Here is a 19,835-nt window from a genome sequence, read left to right on the forward strand (position 1 = left end):
GAAAAATCCTAATTTCAAAGGTCCCCACATTCAAAGTGGCCCCACTTCCCCCTACTAGAAATTTTGTAAATTTAAAATATTTTACAAAGACCATTCTTTCAAAAATACCATACACTTTTTCCTGTGTTCCGAAGAGAGATTTAAGAACATGAGAATAGACTACCTCAAGCACAAAAAAAAATGTCTGTAGCATATTTCCTGAAGTTGTTATTTTATCCTTCCTGAAAAGCTTCTCCTTCCTGTTGCTCCTCACATAACAAAGTCTCCTGCTTAAGGAATTCCAATTATCGCTGGTTGAAACATTCCGCACAAGTTGAATTTTAACGACATTCAACACATTTTATCCATCTAATATAACTTTTATTTCATTCTCCAAAAAAAAAAAAATTCTTGCATCCTTCCCATCCTCTCAGGTTGTTTTACACCAATTTTGAAGGTTTAACCTTCGCTCAATTACACTAAACATCCTAATGTGATACGTCAATAATTGATCATATGATTAGCCTTTGGCAAAAAATCTCTAATGTTTGCTCGGTGTCTTAGTCCTTTCCATAGCGTCAAGTGCATAACACCAAACAAGAGGGCAGAGGATGGTTATTCGGCGACATAAACTGCCTTGATCCTTAAGGAAACATTCCATGGGCTGTGATGGAAAGTCGTAATCTCCTCCAGTGCGTGGGGAATGACAATGGGTGAGGTTTTGGGATACAGAAAGCTCATGATTTGTTGATTCTCTGCCGGGAGGGATTTGCTGAGGAGAAAATTGGGATGAGGGAGGGATTGTCTGTGCTTAAATCTTTTCGTCGTATGGTGTCTTCACGAAGTACGTGGTTAGGGTGCCTTTTCCCTTCACATAGGTTGGACCACGACAATCACAGGCATATCCTGCCGTCATGAGGACCTTAGCTGTATGCTCTGTCGTCTGCTCAATAAAATACCCCCATCATTATCCCACAGAAAGGGTGGGTAAAAGACCCATTTTAAAATTCTTTTATTGTCCTCAAAACTTACCTGAAGACGTCCCATAATCCCACATGAGTCCATTCTCGATGCTACATTCACAGTGTTGCTCCAAATGTCGTATTGGGGCTTCTGGGCCCCAATAACACCCGCAATCACGGGTCCATGGTTGAGGCCAATCCTCAGTCTGAAGCGTTGAAATGACTCCCGATTGATTTGATCCAGAGCCGACATCAGGGATATGGCAAAGTCCACCAGAGTCACCACATTGTGCTCCTCAGTTCGCTTTTCATCCTAAACCCCAAAAAGCTCAATCAATTAACGGAGAAAGGGCAGAGGGAGCACAAAGATAAATAGATCAACACCCTAATCCATAATTTAAACATACAACCTAGTATAGAATTTCAATTTATGTTTGATAAAACCTTTGGGTTAATGGAAAAGGATTTCATTGAATATTCCTGTAGGTGATTTTTTTTATTTATCAAAATTTTCAGAACCGGATTCTAAATCGAAAATAATAAAGTTTTCCTGTTATCTTTGGATATAAAGAGGGCATCAAGGGAGTGATAAGCCTAAGTCAGCATATTGCCAGATGAATTTTCAAAAATCGATTTATCAATTTTTTAGCGCCCATTGAAACCGTACAAAATTGCAATGTTCCACATAGTTGGTACAAAACTTTTGGTTTCTGGGATCTAATGGAAATTTTCTGTTCTTCACAACTCTTTCGGTGTTTATCAGAAAATTATTCCTTTTTTAAAAGGAAAGATTCAAGTTTTTCTCCAAAGCTTTCGACCCTCGGCTTGGGTCTTCTTCAGAGCTCGTCTCGACACACAGTAAGGGCGCCCAGTGCTTAGGCTTTAACCCTTTAAGGACGAGAAGGTCAAAAATCGGGGGTCAGGAAAAATCACTTTTTCTAACTTTTTAGAGCAAAGCATAACTTTAGAAGATCGTAGGAAAAATTTCATTTTTGGGTCACCGGTGACCCAATCGTCCTTAAAGGGTTAAATAACATCCAACTTTAGGCATTATTGATGTAATTTGGATAGACAAAACTATCGTGAATCTGAATAAAATAATTGTAAGGACCAGCTTCATTAGGAATAGGCGATGAAATAATTTATCGATGTAACCCCACAGCTCAAAATAGTCCTATCTCCCCCTATTTTTTCTCACACAATCTTTACGAGCTGCAGATTTCCTGCAAGTCAGGGAGTGCTGCGACGAGGCGCTCCATCGGACTACTCATTAGTTCGCTATTTTGAAATATTTTTCTTCGAAAATATTATTGAAGTACTTTAAATATGCATAAACGTATGCCAAAAATTTCAAAAAGCTTGCTCTTTTCAATTCAATTCAATGCAATTCAATTTATTTCGTAATCTTTATAATAAACTGCCCTCTGAACAAACAATTGACTAACATCAATTAAACATTTTCTATCTGCTGCATTCGAAGATCTTTCAGGAACCTTCTTCAATCGAGATATGACTGTCACAGACTGAGGATTTAGGATCATCGATTAGAGTCCCTTTTCATAAACTTTCTTTACCTAATTTACAGATTAATGGCTCCGGCACACCAGATGATCAGGAAAATTTAGATCAGGAAAATTTCATAAGATCAAAATTCACATCCCTTTCTTTCTTAAAAGTTTAGTATATGTCTATCCTAGTCTTTCGCAATCTTCTTCTTCTTTTGAACGTCACACTAAATTAAATTTAGTTCAGTCGAATTATGAGCCCGAAAGAATGGGATATACTTATGCAAGTCTTCTGAGAAAGAAAGGGATGCGAATTTCGACTTCATGAAATTTTATCGATCTAAGAGGTGTGCCGGAGGCACAACAAATGTTTTAGGAGTGACTTCGAAAATGGAAAATAATCTTTAAGGAATTTGACTTCTGTCTATCGTAAATAATTTCTCTATATTGTCAACCTCTTACGTTCTCATACTAAGTTAATAAAAGGAAAAGTTTTTTTTAAAAATAGTTTTAGAGTGCAATTTAGAATTTTGGACAAATCAAATTCCAAACCAATTTAGAGTTAGGACAAATTAAATTGATTTGACCGGATTTTCCGGTTGTCCAGGATTACAAATTTTGCCTTGAACCTTATAAAACAAATCTTTAAAAATTAAGATTATAGTTAATTTTTTTTTTAGAAATTATTGTACAATAAAAACATCAAGCAACGTTGCATCTTTTCCGTAATATGTTCTATGACGTTTTTGATATTTAATGAAGAGTAAAGGAGAATGAATTTTCTTTGATTCCCTTTCTAAAAATATGTTAATTTTACTGTGTTATCACACTTGCACATTAAAATTTTAATGTGAATCATATTAATTGTCGCTGGTGAGAGTCCAAATGTGTAATTTGTGTATTTGAATCATTTTATATTCAAAATTTGATCTATTTGTTGATATAAAGGTAGACTTGGCCCGCAAAATTTGATATAAAGTGATTTATAGCATTAATGCGAAAAATTAATGCGATTTTCTCTTTAATTTTTTAATGTGAAAAATATTTATCTCTCACAAGCGACAATTAATGTGAATCACATTAAAATTTAAATGTGCAAGTGTGAAAACGCCGTTAGAAAAACAATAATTATGCGTAGGGGAGACCGGGGTAGAATTATCCACCAAATGAAATTTTTGATTGCATGTAATTTGTACAAAAATGTTTTTATGAAGCTGATAAATATTTCAATAAATAGTAAGGGAGGTATATATTTAGAATAGAAAGTGGTTTTCTCAATATTCCTTCGAAGGCAAACTATAGGATACCACTATCTAATACTGTACGTGGCCAATTCTACCCCGGTCTCCCCTATACACTACTAAACAACAAAAGGGCTACAACAACATCAATTTGTTTTCTTACCAAGATATTAAGTTTCTGTGTTATTTGGACGCAAGATTGAGAGTGTTTCGTGATTGAGGAAGGCATGCGTGAATTTTTGGTCTTATTAGATTTATTTAAAAATAGGTTTCCATATAACAATACCAAAAATTTGTGATGAGACTTACCGTTGCACCTTCTTCCTTGCCGGGTCTCAGTCCCGATGCAATCATATACGTACTTCCTATTGTCTTTATCTTCTCGATGCCACTGTACTTTGGTTTGAGAAGGAGTTTGTCAAAGTCACAGATGATCTCATTGAGCAGCCTTAGGCACTCGAGACCTTGCTTATTGACGTCAGACTCATCATAGAATTCCTTGTAGTTGGGAATGGAGGCAAACATAACAGCTACGCAGGAATAGCTCTCATGATAGAGGTCATCTGAGCGATCCTTCCGTAGGAAGTGTGATGCCACATGGGCGGGGAGGATATTCTCAAGAAGGATTTTGTTGATACCCCTCATGGTCTCCACTTCCTCCTGTTCGATTTTCAGCTTGGCCTTCCAGAGAAAATCCGTTCGGGCCACAAATTCACCCTGGCGATCCAGGGTATGCAACACAGAGGCAATTAGGAGGAGAAATAGGACTCCTTGAATAACCAGGGGCCAAGTTTGCAGAGTATAGGCATCGTAGCGCTGGAACAGGTCACTAAAGTACAACACAACCCCCTGTAGACTGATAGATAGGATCATTGAGGCGAACTTGAGGACAAATCCGGCTCTTAGGAAAGCAGAAATCGCCGAAAGACTCAAAGCACAACAGAAAATGTACGTTGGAGCTGCTTCAACGGCCATAGCATCCATCATCGGTGGGATTTCAGTCATATTTAATATGGTATTCACAGGGTATTCATCTTCAAAATTTATCTATTTGAGGATATAGGTTTTATTAGAGGTAACTCAGAAAGAAACTAGGGGAAAGTACTCTTCCTTCGAACGTTCATGCTTTCGAATAACTATTTATTAGTTAGTTTATCATCAATTATTGATAATTATGTGATAATTGTGTATTAATAGTGATTACACTAGGAAAAATAAAATGAAATTCACATTATTCGAAGGCATGAACAGTGAACATTCGAAGGGAGAGTACTTTCCCCTATCGCAAATAACTACTTACCACACTAAAAACAGCAAAAGCAGCTATTAAAGCAATAGTTATAAAGAATATGGCCATCCTCAGAGGACGACTGTTTGCTATCACTTGACCAGGACCATGAGATCCTGGAGATGAACTCTCACCAAATTGAGAGTGGCTGAGGTACAAGAAAATGCCAAGTGAAATTGCACAAGCACCTAATGATCCTAAAAGTGCAACATTGCTGAAAAATCAAGAATAAAATCAATCAAGAACCATTGCCTAGGTTCAAAGTTGTCGATGTTTGAAGCTAACCTTCTAATAATAATAAGCTGGATCACGGCAATTGAAAGGAACATAGTAAATGCACATATTAAATCATATCTAAAGTGTGGATCTGGCTGTTGACGATACAATGCCTCACGTGGTTTGTTCCTGTACCACATTGTAATGGGCTTCAGTTCCTTAGGCGGTCCGAAGCAACCACAGTCACTGCATTCGGTTTCCGGTGGGAGTAAATTCGATTCTATCATAGCTATACTCTGAAAAGGAGATCTCCCAATGTATTTGATTCCGTCTCAGCTAAATTGCTCTAAAACACGTTCCACAAACTTTGGAATTTCTTAGTCGGATCCAGATTCCACAGATAATTACCGATTGTTTTTTTTTTTGTGTAATGTGGTTGCACTAAAATGCAACAGTTTTTAACAATATTTAACAAAAAATGAGTGATTTTCTTCTTTTTAAATAAAGAAAAGAACAAGTGTATTAGTTGGCACAAGTAAGGTTACATTAGAACCATTTTCCGAAAGGCCAATGAAATTCAAAATTAAAGAAATAATTTTAAGGCGCAAAATTTAATTAGTGGAATGGGACCGTGGTCGATGGTGATCGAGGTACTCGTTCATGGACAAAAAGGGCCAATCACTGAACAAGTTCCACAAATGAAATACATCCGCTGGAGCCTAGATGGTGTTGAGAATCATTGACAACCTAGATCTTTTTTCAGATACTAAGAATATAACATATTCAGCAATCTCGATTAAGACACTTTACCCTTATGTTGTAATAGGATATATCGATAATCAATGTTCCACAAACCGTTTAAGTTCCAACGAGAGTTTCTTGACTGTGATATTTTATCTTGACACTAAGAATGTTCAGTACTTGATAGGTGTAATGAAGGTCATCTACTGAACAAGTTCCAAAGCTGAGACACTCTCCCTGGAAGTTAGATAGTGCTGTGGATTATTGATAATAGTTTGTGCCATCATAATTTTCGTGGATGATTAGAAATATCTATAATGGAGAGATAGCTGATCAGAAGACTTTAACTATCTTAATTAGCTTATAAAAGGACTTCTCAATTATTCATGTTCCACAATCCTACCTAAGCTGCAATGGGACTGTTTAGATTGTGGAACTTGTTCAAACTTAAAAAAAAGGCTTCAGAATTGAGAACAATTGAGAAACATTCTTTCAAGCTTGGACTATGATGGAGTAACATAAGGTCCGAAAGATTTGTATTAAAATATTTCTTATTAAATAAAGTCAATACGGTATTACTCCTGTGTAGTTGCGGTACCTTTCGGGTGCATCTCATTTGGTGATTGTAGTTAGTCCTAGAACCGGATTTTAGTTTATTTGGAAACAGCTACTGGAACAGATCGACATCTTTGCGTCTACGAGAAGTCCTTAGTGAATACTTATCCATGGACCACCCTAAAACCCGTGTCTCTTGGGTAAAAGGACCTGTTACCTCAGATTTGTACCCTGTTTCACTGTATTCTGTTCACAAAATGTACAACAAAGAGCCATGGGTGACATATGGATTATACCGGAAACGACCTATGGGGAACAATGGACAAACTGTTGTTTATCGAGATTTTCCACCTGATCGATATCAAATTCAAACCTGATACCTGGTCGCTATCATCGTTTGAAACCTGATAAACGTCAAAAAGCTTGTCCAGGTAGCGTTTTGACCACTAACGTACAATTTACATTTGAAGTTTGTTCGGTTTCAAACGGTTTTTGCTCAACTCTGTTCTGGAGTGACATCCGATCTGGTAAGCCTACCACAACGACAAGGCCATATGGAATACTCTTTCTGAAATAACGGAGGATCGACAGGTTGTGGGCCGCTAACCTGTGATTCCTAGGTCTTAGGATCGGGGTCCTAGGACCCCGATGAATGAATGAACATGATGTTATCTAATGGGTTTTAACGGTTTTCATCAAATCCAAACTGGACCAAATTAGAATTTTTCAAATGTTTATAATACCAAAATCTGCTATCAGAAGAAAATTCCTAAAGTTTGTGGAACGTTCTAAAACTTACAGCTAGGCCTATATTCTTTGCCATTGTGGAGTCTGTAATGTTGGCAAAGGGTTTATCTGCACCCCAGCACTCTACGTACTTGGTCATCTTGGACGATGGCCTGGACCGCAAAGGAGGTCCTCCAGGGGTTGCTGAAAGAGTTAGGTTGGGATTACAAAGCTATCGGAAACCTAGGCTTTTTATGCATCAGAAGACTTTCAATTTCAAGTTCATCAAAACAATAATGGTTAGATCACAAGGGAAGATGATCTTGGATGCTTAGTTGGGACTTTGCTTTTTTGGGTAAGCTTCAAAAGTACAAGTGAACAGAGAGTAGCTGCAAAAGCTCCAAAAGTGTGCAACAATAGGAATGTGACCGACATTGTTAGAGGATGAAAAACCTGTCTCACCAAATCCATCACCATTTGATATGGACATTTTGCGCGTGAGATCTGTGAGAAAAGCTCCAGAGGATCGTCTTCTCTCCCCAAAGCCCATCAAGCCCTGTACGGAAAGTTTTCGTCGATCGTGCACAGCAGGTGGAGTTATACCGTTCATTGGTTCCACAGGTAGTGACAAGCAGGACTTCTTGTTAACATCCTTGTCATCAGCAGCATTATCCCCATCCTCCTCTGTGATTGTCGGTGTTATCTGAAGTGTTACTGTGGCAATTTTCAGTTCGTCTTTGGAGTCACAGTCAGTGGTTGAAGGTGTCTTTGTGTCACTGGAATTGTCTTCTGGCTCCATAATTGACACTTTGCTTATGGGTAGGGAGTCAGGTGGCTTCGGGGAACTATTGGGTGTCACCTTTGATAAATCCGTGGTGGATTTCTGCAAGAAGGAAATATTACAATTTCTATTGCAATGAGTGTGAAAATTTCAATAGACTATTTGGGATTTCCATTGACATTTTCCAACTACGTAGAGCAATTCACATGTTGTACAATTTCTATTGGAAATGCAAGCCAAGGGGTTTGGAACTTGAACTGGAAAGCTTATACACTTTAAAAGGTGTCATTTCCAGAATCGAGTACGAAATTCATGATAATTTTAGGAGAGTCTTAAGACCCTTTAAGCCTATTAAAGAAAAAATTATCAATGGTCGGAACAGGGAGTTCTGGGATTATGCTTTCGGGATTATGCATTTTTTATTCGAAAGAAATTTCCTGGGCCTATGTAGGTTTTTTAGGTTTGATTGGCTTTTTTGGAAAATTTTCGGACATTTCCTGTTTGAAAATTTCTGGTCTCCTAAAAGAGGATTCAACCCGGAGACACTGCATCATATTGAGAGCACTCTGCTACTAACCTATTTCGGTATTTTTTTTTAAAAAAATTATCTTTGAAGTTTCCAAGGAGTATCACATAGGGATAATCCCTTTACTAACTAGAAACTTTGATATGAGAATCTAACCAAGGATTGCTGTGTCACAGGGTCAGTGCTCTCTCTAATTAGGTACTTAGGTAGTCATACTTAACCTGGTAGCTGTAAAATTAATCTAACTATGAAGAGGAAAAGATTACTGCGCTTCATAGATAACACTTCGGTCATTCCTTTTCTTCTGAATTCATTTAAATTTAAAAAAAAAATTAAAAAAAATTTAGACCCCAATCGAAAATATTATGTCATAATATGGTTTCCGGTCAAAATCCTGAAGCCAAAATCCCGAATGGGTCAAAATTTCGAAGAGTCGAAGTACTGAAGAGGTCAAAATCCCGAATAGGTCGTAATCCCGAAGAGCTAAAATCCCGAATGGGTCAAAATTCCGAATAGGTGAAAATCCCGAATAGATCAAAATCCCGATTAGGTCTAAATCCCGAAAAGCTAAAATCCCGAATAGATCAAAAATCCAAAGAGCCAAAATCCCGAATGGGTCAAAATTCCGAAGAGTCAAAATTCCGAATAGGTGAAAATCCCAAATAGGTCAAAATCCATAATGGGTCAAAATCCCGAAAAGCCAAAATCCCGAATGGGTCAAAATTCCGAAAAGCCAAAATCCTAAATGGATCAAAATTTGGAAGAGTTGAAGTACTGAATAGGTCAAAATCCCGAATAGGTCGTAATTCCGAATAGGTTGTAATCCTGATTAGGTCAAAATCCCGAAGAGCCAAAATCCCGAATAGGTCAAAATTCCGAAGAGCCAAAATCCCGAATGGGCCTAAATTTCGAAGAGTCGAAATACTGAATAGATTAAAATCCCGAATAGATCGTAATCCCGATTTGTTAAAATCCACAATCGTCAAAATCCCTAATAGGTCAAAATCCCGAATGGGTCAAAATTCTGAAGAGCCAAAATCCCGAAGCCGTCAAAATTTCGAATAGTCGAAGTATTGAATAGATCGAAATCCCGAATAGATCGCAATCCCGATTTCCCAAATTCCACAATAGTCAAAATCCCGAATAGGTCGTAATCCCGAATAGGTCGAAATCCCGAATGCGTCAAAATTCCGAAGAGCCAAAATCCCGAATGCGTCAAAATTTCGAAGAGTCGAAATATTGAATAGATCAAAATCCCGAATAGGTCGTAATCCTGACTAGTGAAAATCCGGAATGGGTTAAAATTCTGTTGGCTTTACAGAATTTTGAAAAGGTTCAAAATCCCGAATGCTAAAATCCTGTAAGCAAAAATCCCAAAACTTTGGATAAGGCCCGCAAGCCCGTAAAACCGTAAGCCAAAATTTCGAATTCTTAAAAGTGTCATAGCTACTCCTACAATTACATCCATGTTAGTTGGAGACAAAGAATAGAAAAATTTGTTGTGTTTTGAAAATTATTTTACACATTGCCATCCGTATAATTTCGTCTCTTACAGATTCTAACCATTAGAGATTTGGGCTTTCGGGATTTTGGCGTATTGGGATTTTGACCCATTCGCGATTTGGTGTTTTCGGGATTTGGCTTTTTGGGATTATAACCCATTCAGGTGTTTGTGTTTTTGGGATATTAGTTTTCGGAATTTTGGCGTTCAGGCTGCGATTGTGGCTTCTGGGATTTTGGCTTTTTCGGACTTAAATCCATTCCGTATTTTATTTTTTTTCGGTATTTTTCCTTTCGGATTTTTGGCTTTTTGTGATTTTGCATTTTCGGGATTTTCGTTTTTAGGATTTTAGCCGACACCGTATAGTATGATTAACCCCTCAGTATCAACAAAAGCATTTGATTGATTTCAATGGAATATCCCAAATGTTCAATTTCCATTTCGGTTTGGGAATAGCTTTACCTTTGGTGGTACTATGAGAAAAGTTTCAACTTTGTGATCAGCCAAGTATGCCTCTCGGGAAGCTCCATTCCCTGGTTCAACCTCAAACTTATCATCTAGATGATCCAGCGTTGCTTTGGTGATGTGAACACGTCTGTAAGAAAAATTGTACACTATGTAGAATTTGTGTTTTGCAATTTAGCTTAACATGGGAACACTGAGGGCTTGTAAATATTTACCCAGCAACTCCACCACTTTCCATATGATTGGCCAGTGTTACATCGTCGCTCCACACATCGAATTGCCACTTCCGAAGGCCCAGGACACCACAGAGGACATTACCAGTATGAACTCCTATTCTCATGTCAACATTGAAACCCGTAGCCTCCCGCACAAATCTGCATAATTGCAACATATTCACTTTATTTGCTTCATCTCACACATTTTAAGCTAGATTGAATTCGACCCTTTCCCCCACATTTATGACCAACAAATTTCACATTTTCATCATTTGCCATTAACGGAAAATAAAGCTAAATTTGTAATTTAATCATTCACTAAATTACCGTTTCTGCCGAAAGCTATCGGATGATTTCCTAATTTCCTTCCAAATGGAAATAGCATATTCTGATGAATTTCCTGGGGATTATCGTTTCCCCAGGAATTGTTATTGATTGAACATTTTGAAAAGCATCAGTAAACCTAATCATGTATGCTACACGAAAACTTCTTCTCCAGCATGCAAATTAATTATATGCTTTCCCACCACTTCCTAAAATATTTTATTCAAACCGCAATACATCTCACCTGATGGCATCAATCATTGCCAGACCCATGTTAACGCAATTGGCTGCATGCTGAGGTCGTGATACCGGCAATCCAGATACGCAGTAGTAGCAATCGCCTAGAATCTTAATCCTCAAGCATTGATTCTCCTGGGCAATTTGGTCGAAACGCCCAAACAGTTCATTGAGTGTCTTCACGAGGTCACTGGCCGTGAGCTGCTCCGATAGAGGGGTAAAATTCACGATATCGGCATAGAGAATGGACACATTGTTATGCCGCTGCACGTAGAGTTCGTGAAAACGAGTGGTTTGCCCTCCACCAGCTTGATGATGGCACGCATCGGCCATTTTCAGCATTATGCTCCGTTTCACCTACAGAAGACACATGTAGTTTGTTCTTATTAGTGAAGACAGTGCCTGAAGGGACAATCAGAGGCAAATAGTATATGTTTCGCTCAGAGTAAGATTGAGCTATTTTAACCCTTTAACGACGAGACACTTTTTACGGACCGAAAATCAACAATAAAAATTTAACCGATAAACAAAATTAATGAAACGTCTTATATCTGACATTGGACTATCTAACAGAGTCTGATTCGGTGCATTTTTTACCTCTGCGACCGATAGGGACAAAAATAGCCTAAACATTTAAGTAATTTTTCTAACTATACAAATGAATAATCATTTTCACTCTAATGAAAAATATTATGTTTAAGTATTGTAGTTTCTTTTTCCAAAACGGTTTTACTTAAAAAAAAACTTGTAAGTAATTAAAAAATAATTAAAATAATTTTTCAATATTAGAATTTAAAAATACGTCATTTTAAAGCTTAAATATTTACTTTATAGCAAATATCTGGAAACTTGCAAAAAATAACCTAGATTCACTTAATCTTCTACTTTGGAATTATATATAAACATTAAAAAAAAATAACTTTAGGTAGTTAGGAAAACTTATTTTCTTTATGGGACACCGGTGTTCCAATCGTCCTAAAAGGGTTAATAGGGAAATACAGGAAATACATATACGATAGGTACTTTTTGTTCTGAACGTCTCATATAATAGGGTGAAAGAAACACCAATTGACACTTTAAGAAGTCGTGTCAGGACCTATTGACCATTTGGAATACAACATTTGATCGTCTCATTTTGTAAAGTGTACTGTAAGTTCGGGTGTCTTTGTCTCTTAGCTGTTCGTAAGCTTTTCTTTAATTCTAGGACTTAGTAATGGCCTTTGCCGCTCTCGTCTACCATGCTAAGATATATAGGGATAAATTATGTATTAAAGAGGACACAATGATCTTCAAACGGATACTTGTAGTTTCAGTAATAGTCAATAAAATGCAAACATTGGATTTTGCCAAATCGATTCCTTTAAAAAGTTATCCAAAAGTCTAACTCCAAAAGTGAATTCTTAGTATTAAAATACCTAAGTCTAATCTAAATTTATCTGACTAGAATGATCCATTTTGATTTTTTTGCATTATTTTCATTAAAATATTTTTTCTTTAGTATTTTGCTCCTAGAAACGCATGATTTATGTCGGCCTATATGGTCTTTCTAAAGCTTTTAGAGAAGTATTTGAATAAAACATACAGTGCCCGCGCCCGCTCTCTAATCCGGATCGGCGTAATCCGGACAAGTTTCGACGGTTACATATAAAATAATTTTGGGGTTATGTATGCATGTCTATTCACCAATGAAAATTAATTATCTTGTGAAGTTTTTGTTTAATAAATGAAGTATAATAGCATAGAATTCTATAATTATGTCTTTTTAATCTTCTTTATAACTTTTATTTTAATTCTACAAAAAAACTTGTATTATATTTTCGAGACGTTGAACAAATTCAAAAAATCCATCTGGATTACGAAGCGGATATCTGTCATATTGTCTCCCAATCATCTGGATTAAAAAACGGGCACTGTAATCCAATTTGAGAACTTAAGATAAAATGTTCGAGATCTACAAGATGCTGTCATCGCCAACTTGATTTGACGTTTTTGTCCGCCATTTTCAATAACTGTCAAAACCTAGAACTTAACCGATTAAGCTGAAATTTTAGTATGTCTTAGCCGATATCAAGACCTTTCGGAAAATATATATAATTTGATCTAGGTCACGTGGTTGCCTAAAAACAGGCGCTCCAAGTTGGAAATTTTGACACTCTCATAAATAAATATCTATGAGGCGCATCCTTCATTGAAACCATGACTGAAGAAACAGCTGCGCTATCGTTAGATGACAAAACCGAACAAAGAAACGGAGAGGAAACTGATGTTTTTGCTTAAAACAGCATATTATTAAAGGATATGAAATAAATGTTACGAAGATGAAAAAATAAGTGAACTTTTCGTTTCATTTTTTTTTAATTTAAAAAAAAAATAAAAAACTTGAAATAAAAGACACAACTATCTTTAGTGCTTAGTAGATATTAAAGTTCTAGATTTTCAAGATGAAATATTAAAGACCGAGGAAACACAATTATTTTCAAATTTGAAGCTTTGAACCTTTGTATCTAGATAGCTGCTTGACCAAGGCCAGTACGCTCTTACGTACTTTTGATACGTAGAATTTTGGAAATCTGAAGTTTCGAGTTTTTTTGGCGTCACGATGTGTGTCCGTCCTGCTGTCGCCAGCTCTAGAGGCCAAACGGTTAGAGACAGCGGATTGGGACCTAAAGGGACCCCTTTATAAGTCGGAGTTGAAAATATTTTTCATTTGAAAAATGGCTCCCATGTATTAACCACAGTATAGATTGAAAAAAGGAGAGCAAAGCGTCTTATGCTTTGCGAAGTGCTGGAACTCGTGACCTACATGTTATATCTCAAAAGTACTTCCGCGTCATTTACAGTTTATCGGCTGTGAACCGACTTAAACCGATTTCAATCGCTTCATAAATTACCCGAAAGATCTCCCAAAATAGTTTTAAGAGTAATAGAATTGATTTTCGGACGAAAATTACTTATCGCTTCTTAACTGGTTTATTATCGGTATACAATCGATTTGAACCGATTTATAAATCACCCAAAATATACCTTAGGAGTTATATAATTGAATTTCGAATAAAAGATAATTATCGGTTATGAACCGGTTCTCAAAACTGATTGGAACCGGTTCTATTTTATTGTAAATCTCAAAAAAATGAGTTTAGATTCTTCGAACATCAACAAGTTTTGTAAATTATTTTTTATTTAGGGTAAGATTGGGTAATTTGTATTTGGAATCATGTCTAATTCGGAACTTTAAGATTTCCCAACAGTTTTCGATGGCAAAAGGAAAGGAAACAGTGAGAAAATCTCAAAATTCCAATATAGACATGATTCTGAAGATATCTTACTCTACTACACTGGTAAAAATAAATGGATAAAAATGATCCAAATTTGATCCTTATCCAAAGGATGGATTAAATTAATGTTCTATTACACTGGTAAAAATGAAAGGGTCAAATTGATCCCTTTCAACAAAAAAGGATCATATTTTATCATTTGAAAGGTTCACCTGTAGCTCTTCAAATTTTGTATGCACATCTATCACGATAGATTATGTTTTATTGTAAACTTATTACTCATAACATTTTTCTCTCATTCGAGCAAACACCAAAGATCACTTTTTCATTGTTTTTATTCGTTTATTCTGGAGTTTAATAGGTGTTAAAACAGCGACCCTTTCAAAGGATCCTCGGTGATCCTTTCATTTTTACTAGTGTATGATAAATGTGCATTCAAATGATTCATTCAAATGTGCATTGCAAAAGGATCAAATTTGGATAAATTTGATCCTTTTATTTTTATCACAGTACAGGTGTGAGCAAGAACCGCTTAAAACCGACTAAACGTCAAAATATGTTTGTCCAGGTAGCATTTTGACCATAGACGCACAATCTTCATTTGACATTTGTACGGTTTTAAACGGTTTTTGCTCACCTCTGCTCTACAATCTTGTTTTCATTAAGCATTCCAAATGGAATTGGATTTTATTACTACCATTATTGTTGCTACGTTACTATATTCGTGTAAAGTAAAACATACCGCCAAAAACATTTTAATTCTCAAAGCTTCAAATGCATTTATCATGCTTTGGAATGCAATAAATACGTTTAATATTCATGAAAATGGAGATCATAACAAAAGCTGCACTTAAGCCTTATTACACATCCAATCCCATTATCCCTTATGTTCACATTATAGGAATGTTATTGTTTCATTTTCAGGACCATTGACATTCCAAAAATTCATTTCGAGAATTATACCATCCACGAAATATTCATCGAAAGCATTAAGAGCTTTTTCTGTGTGAGGGATGGGGAAATTGATCTGATTAGGAAGTAGCCTTGGGGTACAAAAGTATCATCAGGTACTGTCCTGTTGCTATATAATGAAATCGCTATTTCTATTGCATCAACGGTTGATATAGGGTGAATAGGACGAATAAATCCGTATTAATTAACATTGTACGATGAAAGTCACGATAATATTCAGCAAATTGTGCAAATAGGGACACGTAGAGGGGTTCTCGTTCGTTTTTTGTTTTGCTACGAAAAGTTACTTAATGCATCCTCGCACTTCCGTAAATCCTGCCACATCGCGCTATAATTTATTCCAACCCTCCCATCAACATCTCACGGGTGTTGTCTCATATGCATAATATTTTGCATGATGTTGGGTCTTCTGTTGCGGAAACGGTATTGTGCGCGTGCTATCCCAGGGAGAAGGAGACAAGACGATGAGAGTTAAAGGAAGATTATTACCAAGTGTGTAATGTAGAGTGGAGAAATTCAAATGATTTTTCAAAAGAAATACTGAGTGTGTGGGAGAAAATTTCATACTTGAAGTATGTATATCATGGCATAATAGCTTTGGAGTGAGATATGAATATAATCTTCAAGTTGTTTCCAACTTTCATTGGTTTTTTTTTTCATGCTGCAGACTCTGGCTTCTTGGGGGAAACCATCCGTGCAGAGAATCCTCTGAGATTTTCATTTGAAGAAAAAGGGGAACAATGGCACGATTAAGTTCTCACACATCTTTCTCTCTACCTTCGGTTCCAGGTGGATGAAAATGTTTTATCAGCAAAGCTTCTGGAGATGGGGCTACACAATCTTCTTGGCATGTGTGAATTCTAGGAAAATTATAGTAACTGATCCCTCATAAAATTTATATGTTCATAACTTTGGGGAATGGCATAGAAGATCGGCTTAACTTTTTAGTCCGGAGTCTTAGTATCAGTCTGGGCTCAAGTACAGCACAGAGTTGAAGTTATTTAGGAAAAATAGAAAGAGTAAGTTCACATATTCATATAATTACAGAATCTAAAGGAGAATTGAGAACTGAAGGTGCTAACCATTTTTTCTCTTCATGAAAATGAATTGTACATGGCGACTGATACTCACTTTTAGTGAAGACTGAGGACAGCTACCTAACAATAAGAGCCCTAAGGCAACCGTTTAGCACTCATAAGGATGGTAGGGATCGGGCGTGTAAGGGAATAAAGGATTAGGTTTGGCGGGTTAAGGCCACGTAACTTGGCTTGACATGTGTCAAATAGCGTCCCAAGGGGTAATTCATTTCGGAGAACTAGTTAGATAGATAGATAATTTATTTCATCAACAATGTCTTAATAGCGCGTTACAATAGGATTTTTCTGAGATGTTTGTGACTTTGCGTCCACCGCCGTCTTAGCGTTGGTGCCCAACCTCCAGAGCAAAACGGTGGAAAAGCTCTTTCGTAGGCTGTATATGCCATGGTAAATTATTCGTCAAATGTATGATAAAAAACACCTTGTAACAAAATCTTTTCACATAAAATCGTAAAGAAAAAGAAACAGGAAAAACACTGATCTGTCCAACTTGCGCGGTTTTAAGCATTGTGAGAGAAAAATGAGAATGGCTACCTCAAACTGAGCTGTGAGCCATTCGGGCGTACGTCCAATTGTAGAGAGAAATGCCACTTATATTATTTTATTTAAAAAAAAAGAAAGATTAATCCAATAATTAAATTTCATTCCTGAATATCATTAAATGAATAACAAACGCAAAAATTAAAAAAAACAAACAATACCAAATCAAACAGGTCATCAAATCATCAGAATAGCCTCATAGGATCACCCAATCTATCAATCAACTCCAGCCAATCTGACCGGGAACCCATATGGGAAAGTCGGTAAAACCACGGGAAACCCAGGAGAACTTAGGTAACTCACGGAAAACCAGGGGAACCCATACATTTTTTCATGGAACTCGCGGGGAACTCAGGGAACCCATTCATTTTTTCAGGGAACCGGGAACTCGAGCCACTCGATTTGCTTATGTTACCCCTTGAAGAGCCCTTGATTGGCGGAGTACTCGAACCCGCGAGAAAGAGCTATCTGTGTATTATCTTTTCTCATGCTTTTTGGCTACGTACCGCTTTATACCGATTGATCGAAAAAACGATTCCGAGGTTAAAAAAATTGCTTAAGAAAAATATGTTTTACAGTGTTTTAGAATGAATAATAAGCTTTCGAATAAATAGAAGAGTAAATCCGGGAAAGGTAAATCATTTACGGGTACCATACCGACTCTTGACCGATTAAGTTCGACACAGTCCTGTTTGAAATTTCAAGACGTTTCACAAAATCCAAGTTTAGGCAAATCGGTTGAAAAACAGGCCCTGCAAAGTGGTTAAACGTTGATATTCAAAAATTCGATATCGAAATGTTTTTAGAACATAGGTGTCCAAGGACCAAATATTCGCCTTAAGTACCTCTAAAACTTGTTCGAAAATGAAAGAAATCGTAGGAGCCGTTTTCGAAATAAACTAAAAACTGGGCTTAAAGTAGGTGTGATTCTTTCATTGCAAACCCGGATTGGGGGCTAACTTTAAGTCCAGATTAGCTTTTGGTAGCTGAGATTCATTACAGGTAACCTCGAAATGCGTGCAATTCGAGATAGATAGACAGAGACCTCAAACTTGACATACATTTAGAGCTTAGGTTTAGAGTAGGTGTGATTATGAAAGAATCACACTTAACAAGGTTTTGGAGGGATAGGAAGAGGTGGAGGGAAAAGAAAAAAAGACTGTCCTAGATGATGTTGACTTATCGAGAGGTCGTCGAAGACCGGAAGTCGGTATCTCTTACCGTGTGGCTTCTAGCCATGTCAAAAGTTGAAAATAAGTGCATTTTATAACTGCTCTCTCTTTGTAAATTCATTTAACACAGTTGCTGATATCAACCAACGCAATGTTTTGTTAAAGCTGTCACAAAATTTGGTCGTTAAAAACTAGTTTTCTGCATATCTTTTAAGCAAAAATTATTTTAATTTAAAAAATATACACGTATAGATTGGTAGATTATGTTTTAGTTTTAGGACAATTTGAGTTTATTTTATTGGCTAGAATTAAATTATAGCTTGTTCCGAAATTTAAATTTCATTAACTGCTAAGAATTCTACTTATCTTGTTATAGAATAATTCTTTCCTAATTTTATAAAATAATATTTAAAAAAGGGAAATCTTAGATAGTTTAATTGATTTAATATAATCCACTGAAAACAATGCGTAATATAGGCTTCAGATTTGAGGCTTACCCAAATGGCTTAACTACTCTAATTTTTCAACAATCAAGATTTTTTGGAAAAATTTAACTTAGGATTGGAGTATTAAGGGCAAGTGACCTATTAAATTCTGAATAAGGGCAGAATCACATTGACAGTAAAATGCTCACCGTCACCGTCAAAGCCCTCACCGTATTTCGTTGATTTACGCATTTTCATTGCAATTCTTACGCAAATTCTGATTTACCGTGTTACCTTATGTCATACTCGGTGGCACTAGGTGAAAATAGTATAAGAAAATTGAATAAATAAAGCGAAAATGCGATAAACGGTGAGCAAAAAAACTGTACGAAAAACTGTAGCAAAAAAATCCTACAGTTTTTTTTTGCTTACCGTTTATCGCATTTTCGCTTTATTTATTCAATTTTCTTATACTATTTTCACCTAGTGCCACCGAGTATGACATAAGGTAACACGGTAATTCAGAATTTGCGTAAGAATTGCAATGAAAATGCGTAAATCAACGAAATACGGTGAGGGCTTTGACGGTGACGGTGAGCATTTTACTGTCAATGTGATTCTGCCCTAAGCAATAAAATTGGTTGCTATTTAGGATTTTGATACCTTCGTGAACTAGGCTAAACCTCTAGTCTGAAGACCGCATAAAGTCAAAATATGCAACTTAGGATGTAGAGGGTTATACGGGCTTCAGACCTACACTGTGAGAGAAATCCGGAAAAGTTAAAATAACATTCCGGAAATGTTAATTTTACCCTGCAGTATTGATCCGAAATCGGTGTAAATATTACCTTTTTTAGGTGTATTAGGGGTTAAAGTTACCCCTTTTCATGTTAATTTTACCCTCAAAAAGGTGTAAAATTAACATTAAAAAATGTTGATATATTTTTACACCTTAAAAGTGTTAAAGTTATGAGGAAAAAAAGTTAATTGGACCCTCTTATTTCCTCAGTGTAAGGCTTAGCCATATGGCTTGACTTATATAATTTCTTACGAAACAGGATCTTTTTTTTGAAAATTTCGACTTAGTAATGG

At 36.4% G+C, this 19,835-nt stretch overlaps 1 protein-coding gene across 4 annotated transcripts in view; it reads right to left on the minus strand.

Annotated features, from left to right (window-relative positions):
- Positions 1-338: 338 nt before the first annotated feature.
- LOC129802221 (adenylate cyclase type 2) overlaps positions 339-19,835 on the minus strand; it is a 99,700-nt gene continuing 80,203 nt past the window's right edge. For 3 of the 4 annotated variants that reach the window (XM_055847875.1, XM_055847874.1, XM_055847877.1), the window contains exons 7-17: positions 11,270-11,619; positions 10,702-10,860; positions 10,484-10,616; positions 7,676-8,096; positions 7,287-7,417; positions 5,261-5,487; positions 4,988-5,189; positions 3,997-4,734; positions 3,851-3,865; positions 1,012-1,254; positions 339-922 (exon numbers count right to left, since the gene is read on the minus strand). In XM_055847875.1, the coding sequence (XP_055703850.1) occupies positions 791-922; positions 1,012-1,254; positions 3,851-3,865; positions 3,997-4,734; positions 4,988-5,189; positions 5,261-5,487; positions 7,287-7,417; positions 7,676-8,096; positions 10,484-10,616; positions 10,702-10,860; positions 11,270-11,619 (2,751 nt within the window). In that variant the 3' untranslated portion in view covers positions 339-790. The remainder of the gene's footprint in view (positions 923-1,011; positions 1,255-3,850; positions 3,866-3,996; positions 4,735-4,987; positions 5,190-5,260; positions 5,488-7,286; positions 7,418-7,675; positions 8,097-10,483; positions 10,617-10,701; positions 10,861-11,269; positions 11,620-19,835) is intronic. The other variant, XM_055847878.1, reaches the window with a different exon arrangement.

The sequence above is a fragment of the Phlebotomus papatasi genome, chromosome 2 (genome assembly GCF_024763615.1).
Source record: "Phlebotomus papatasi isolate M1 chromosome 2, Ppap_2.1, whole genome shotgun sequence".
NCBI lineage: Eukaryota > Metazoa > Arthropoda > Insecta > Diptera > Psychodidae > Phlebotomus > Phlebotomus papatasi.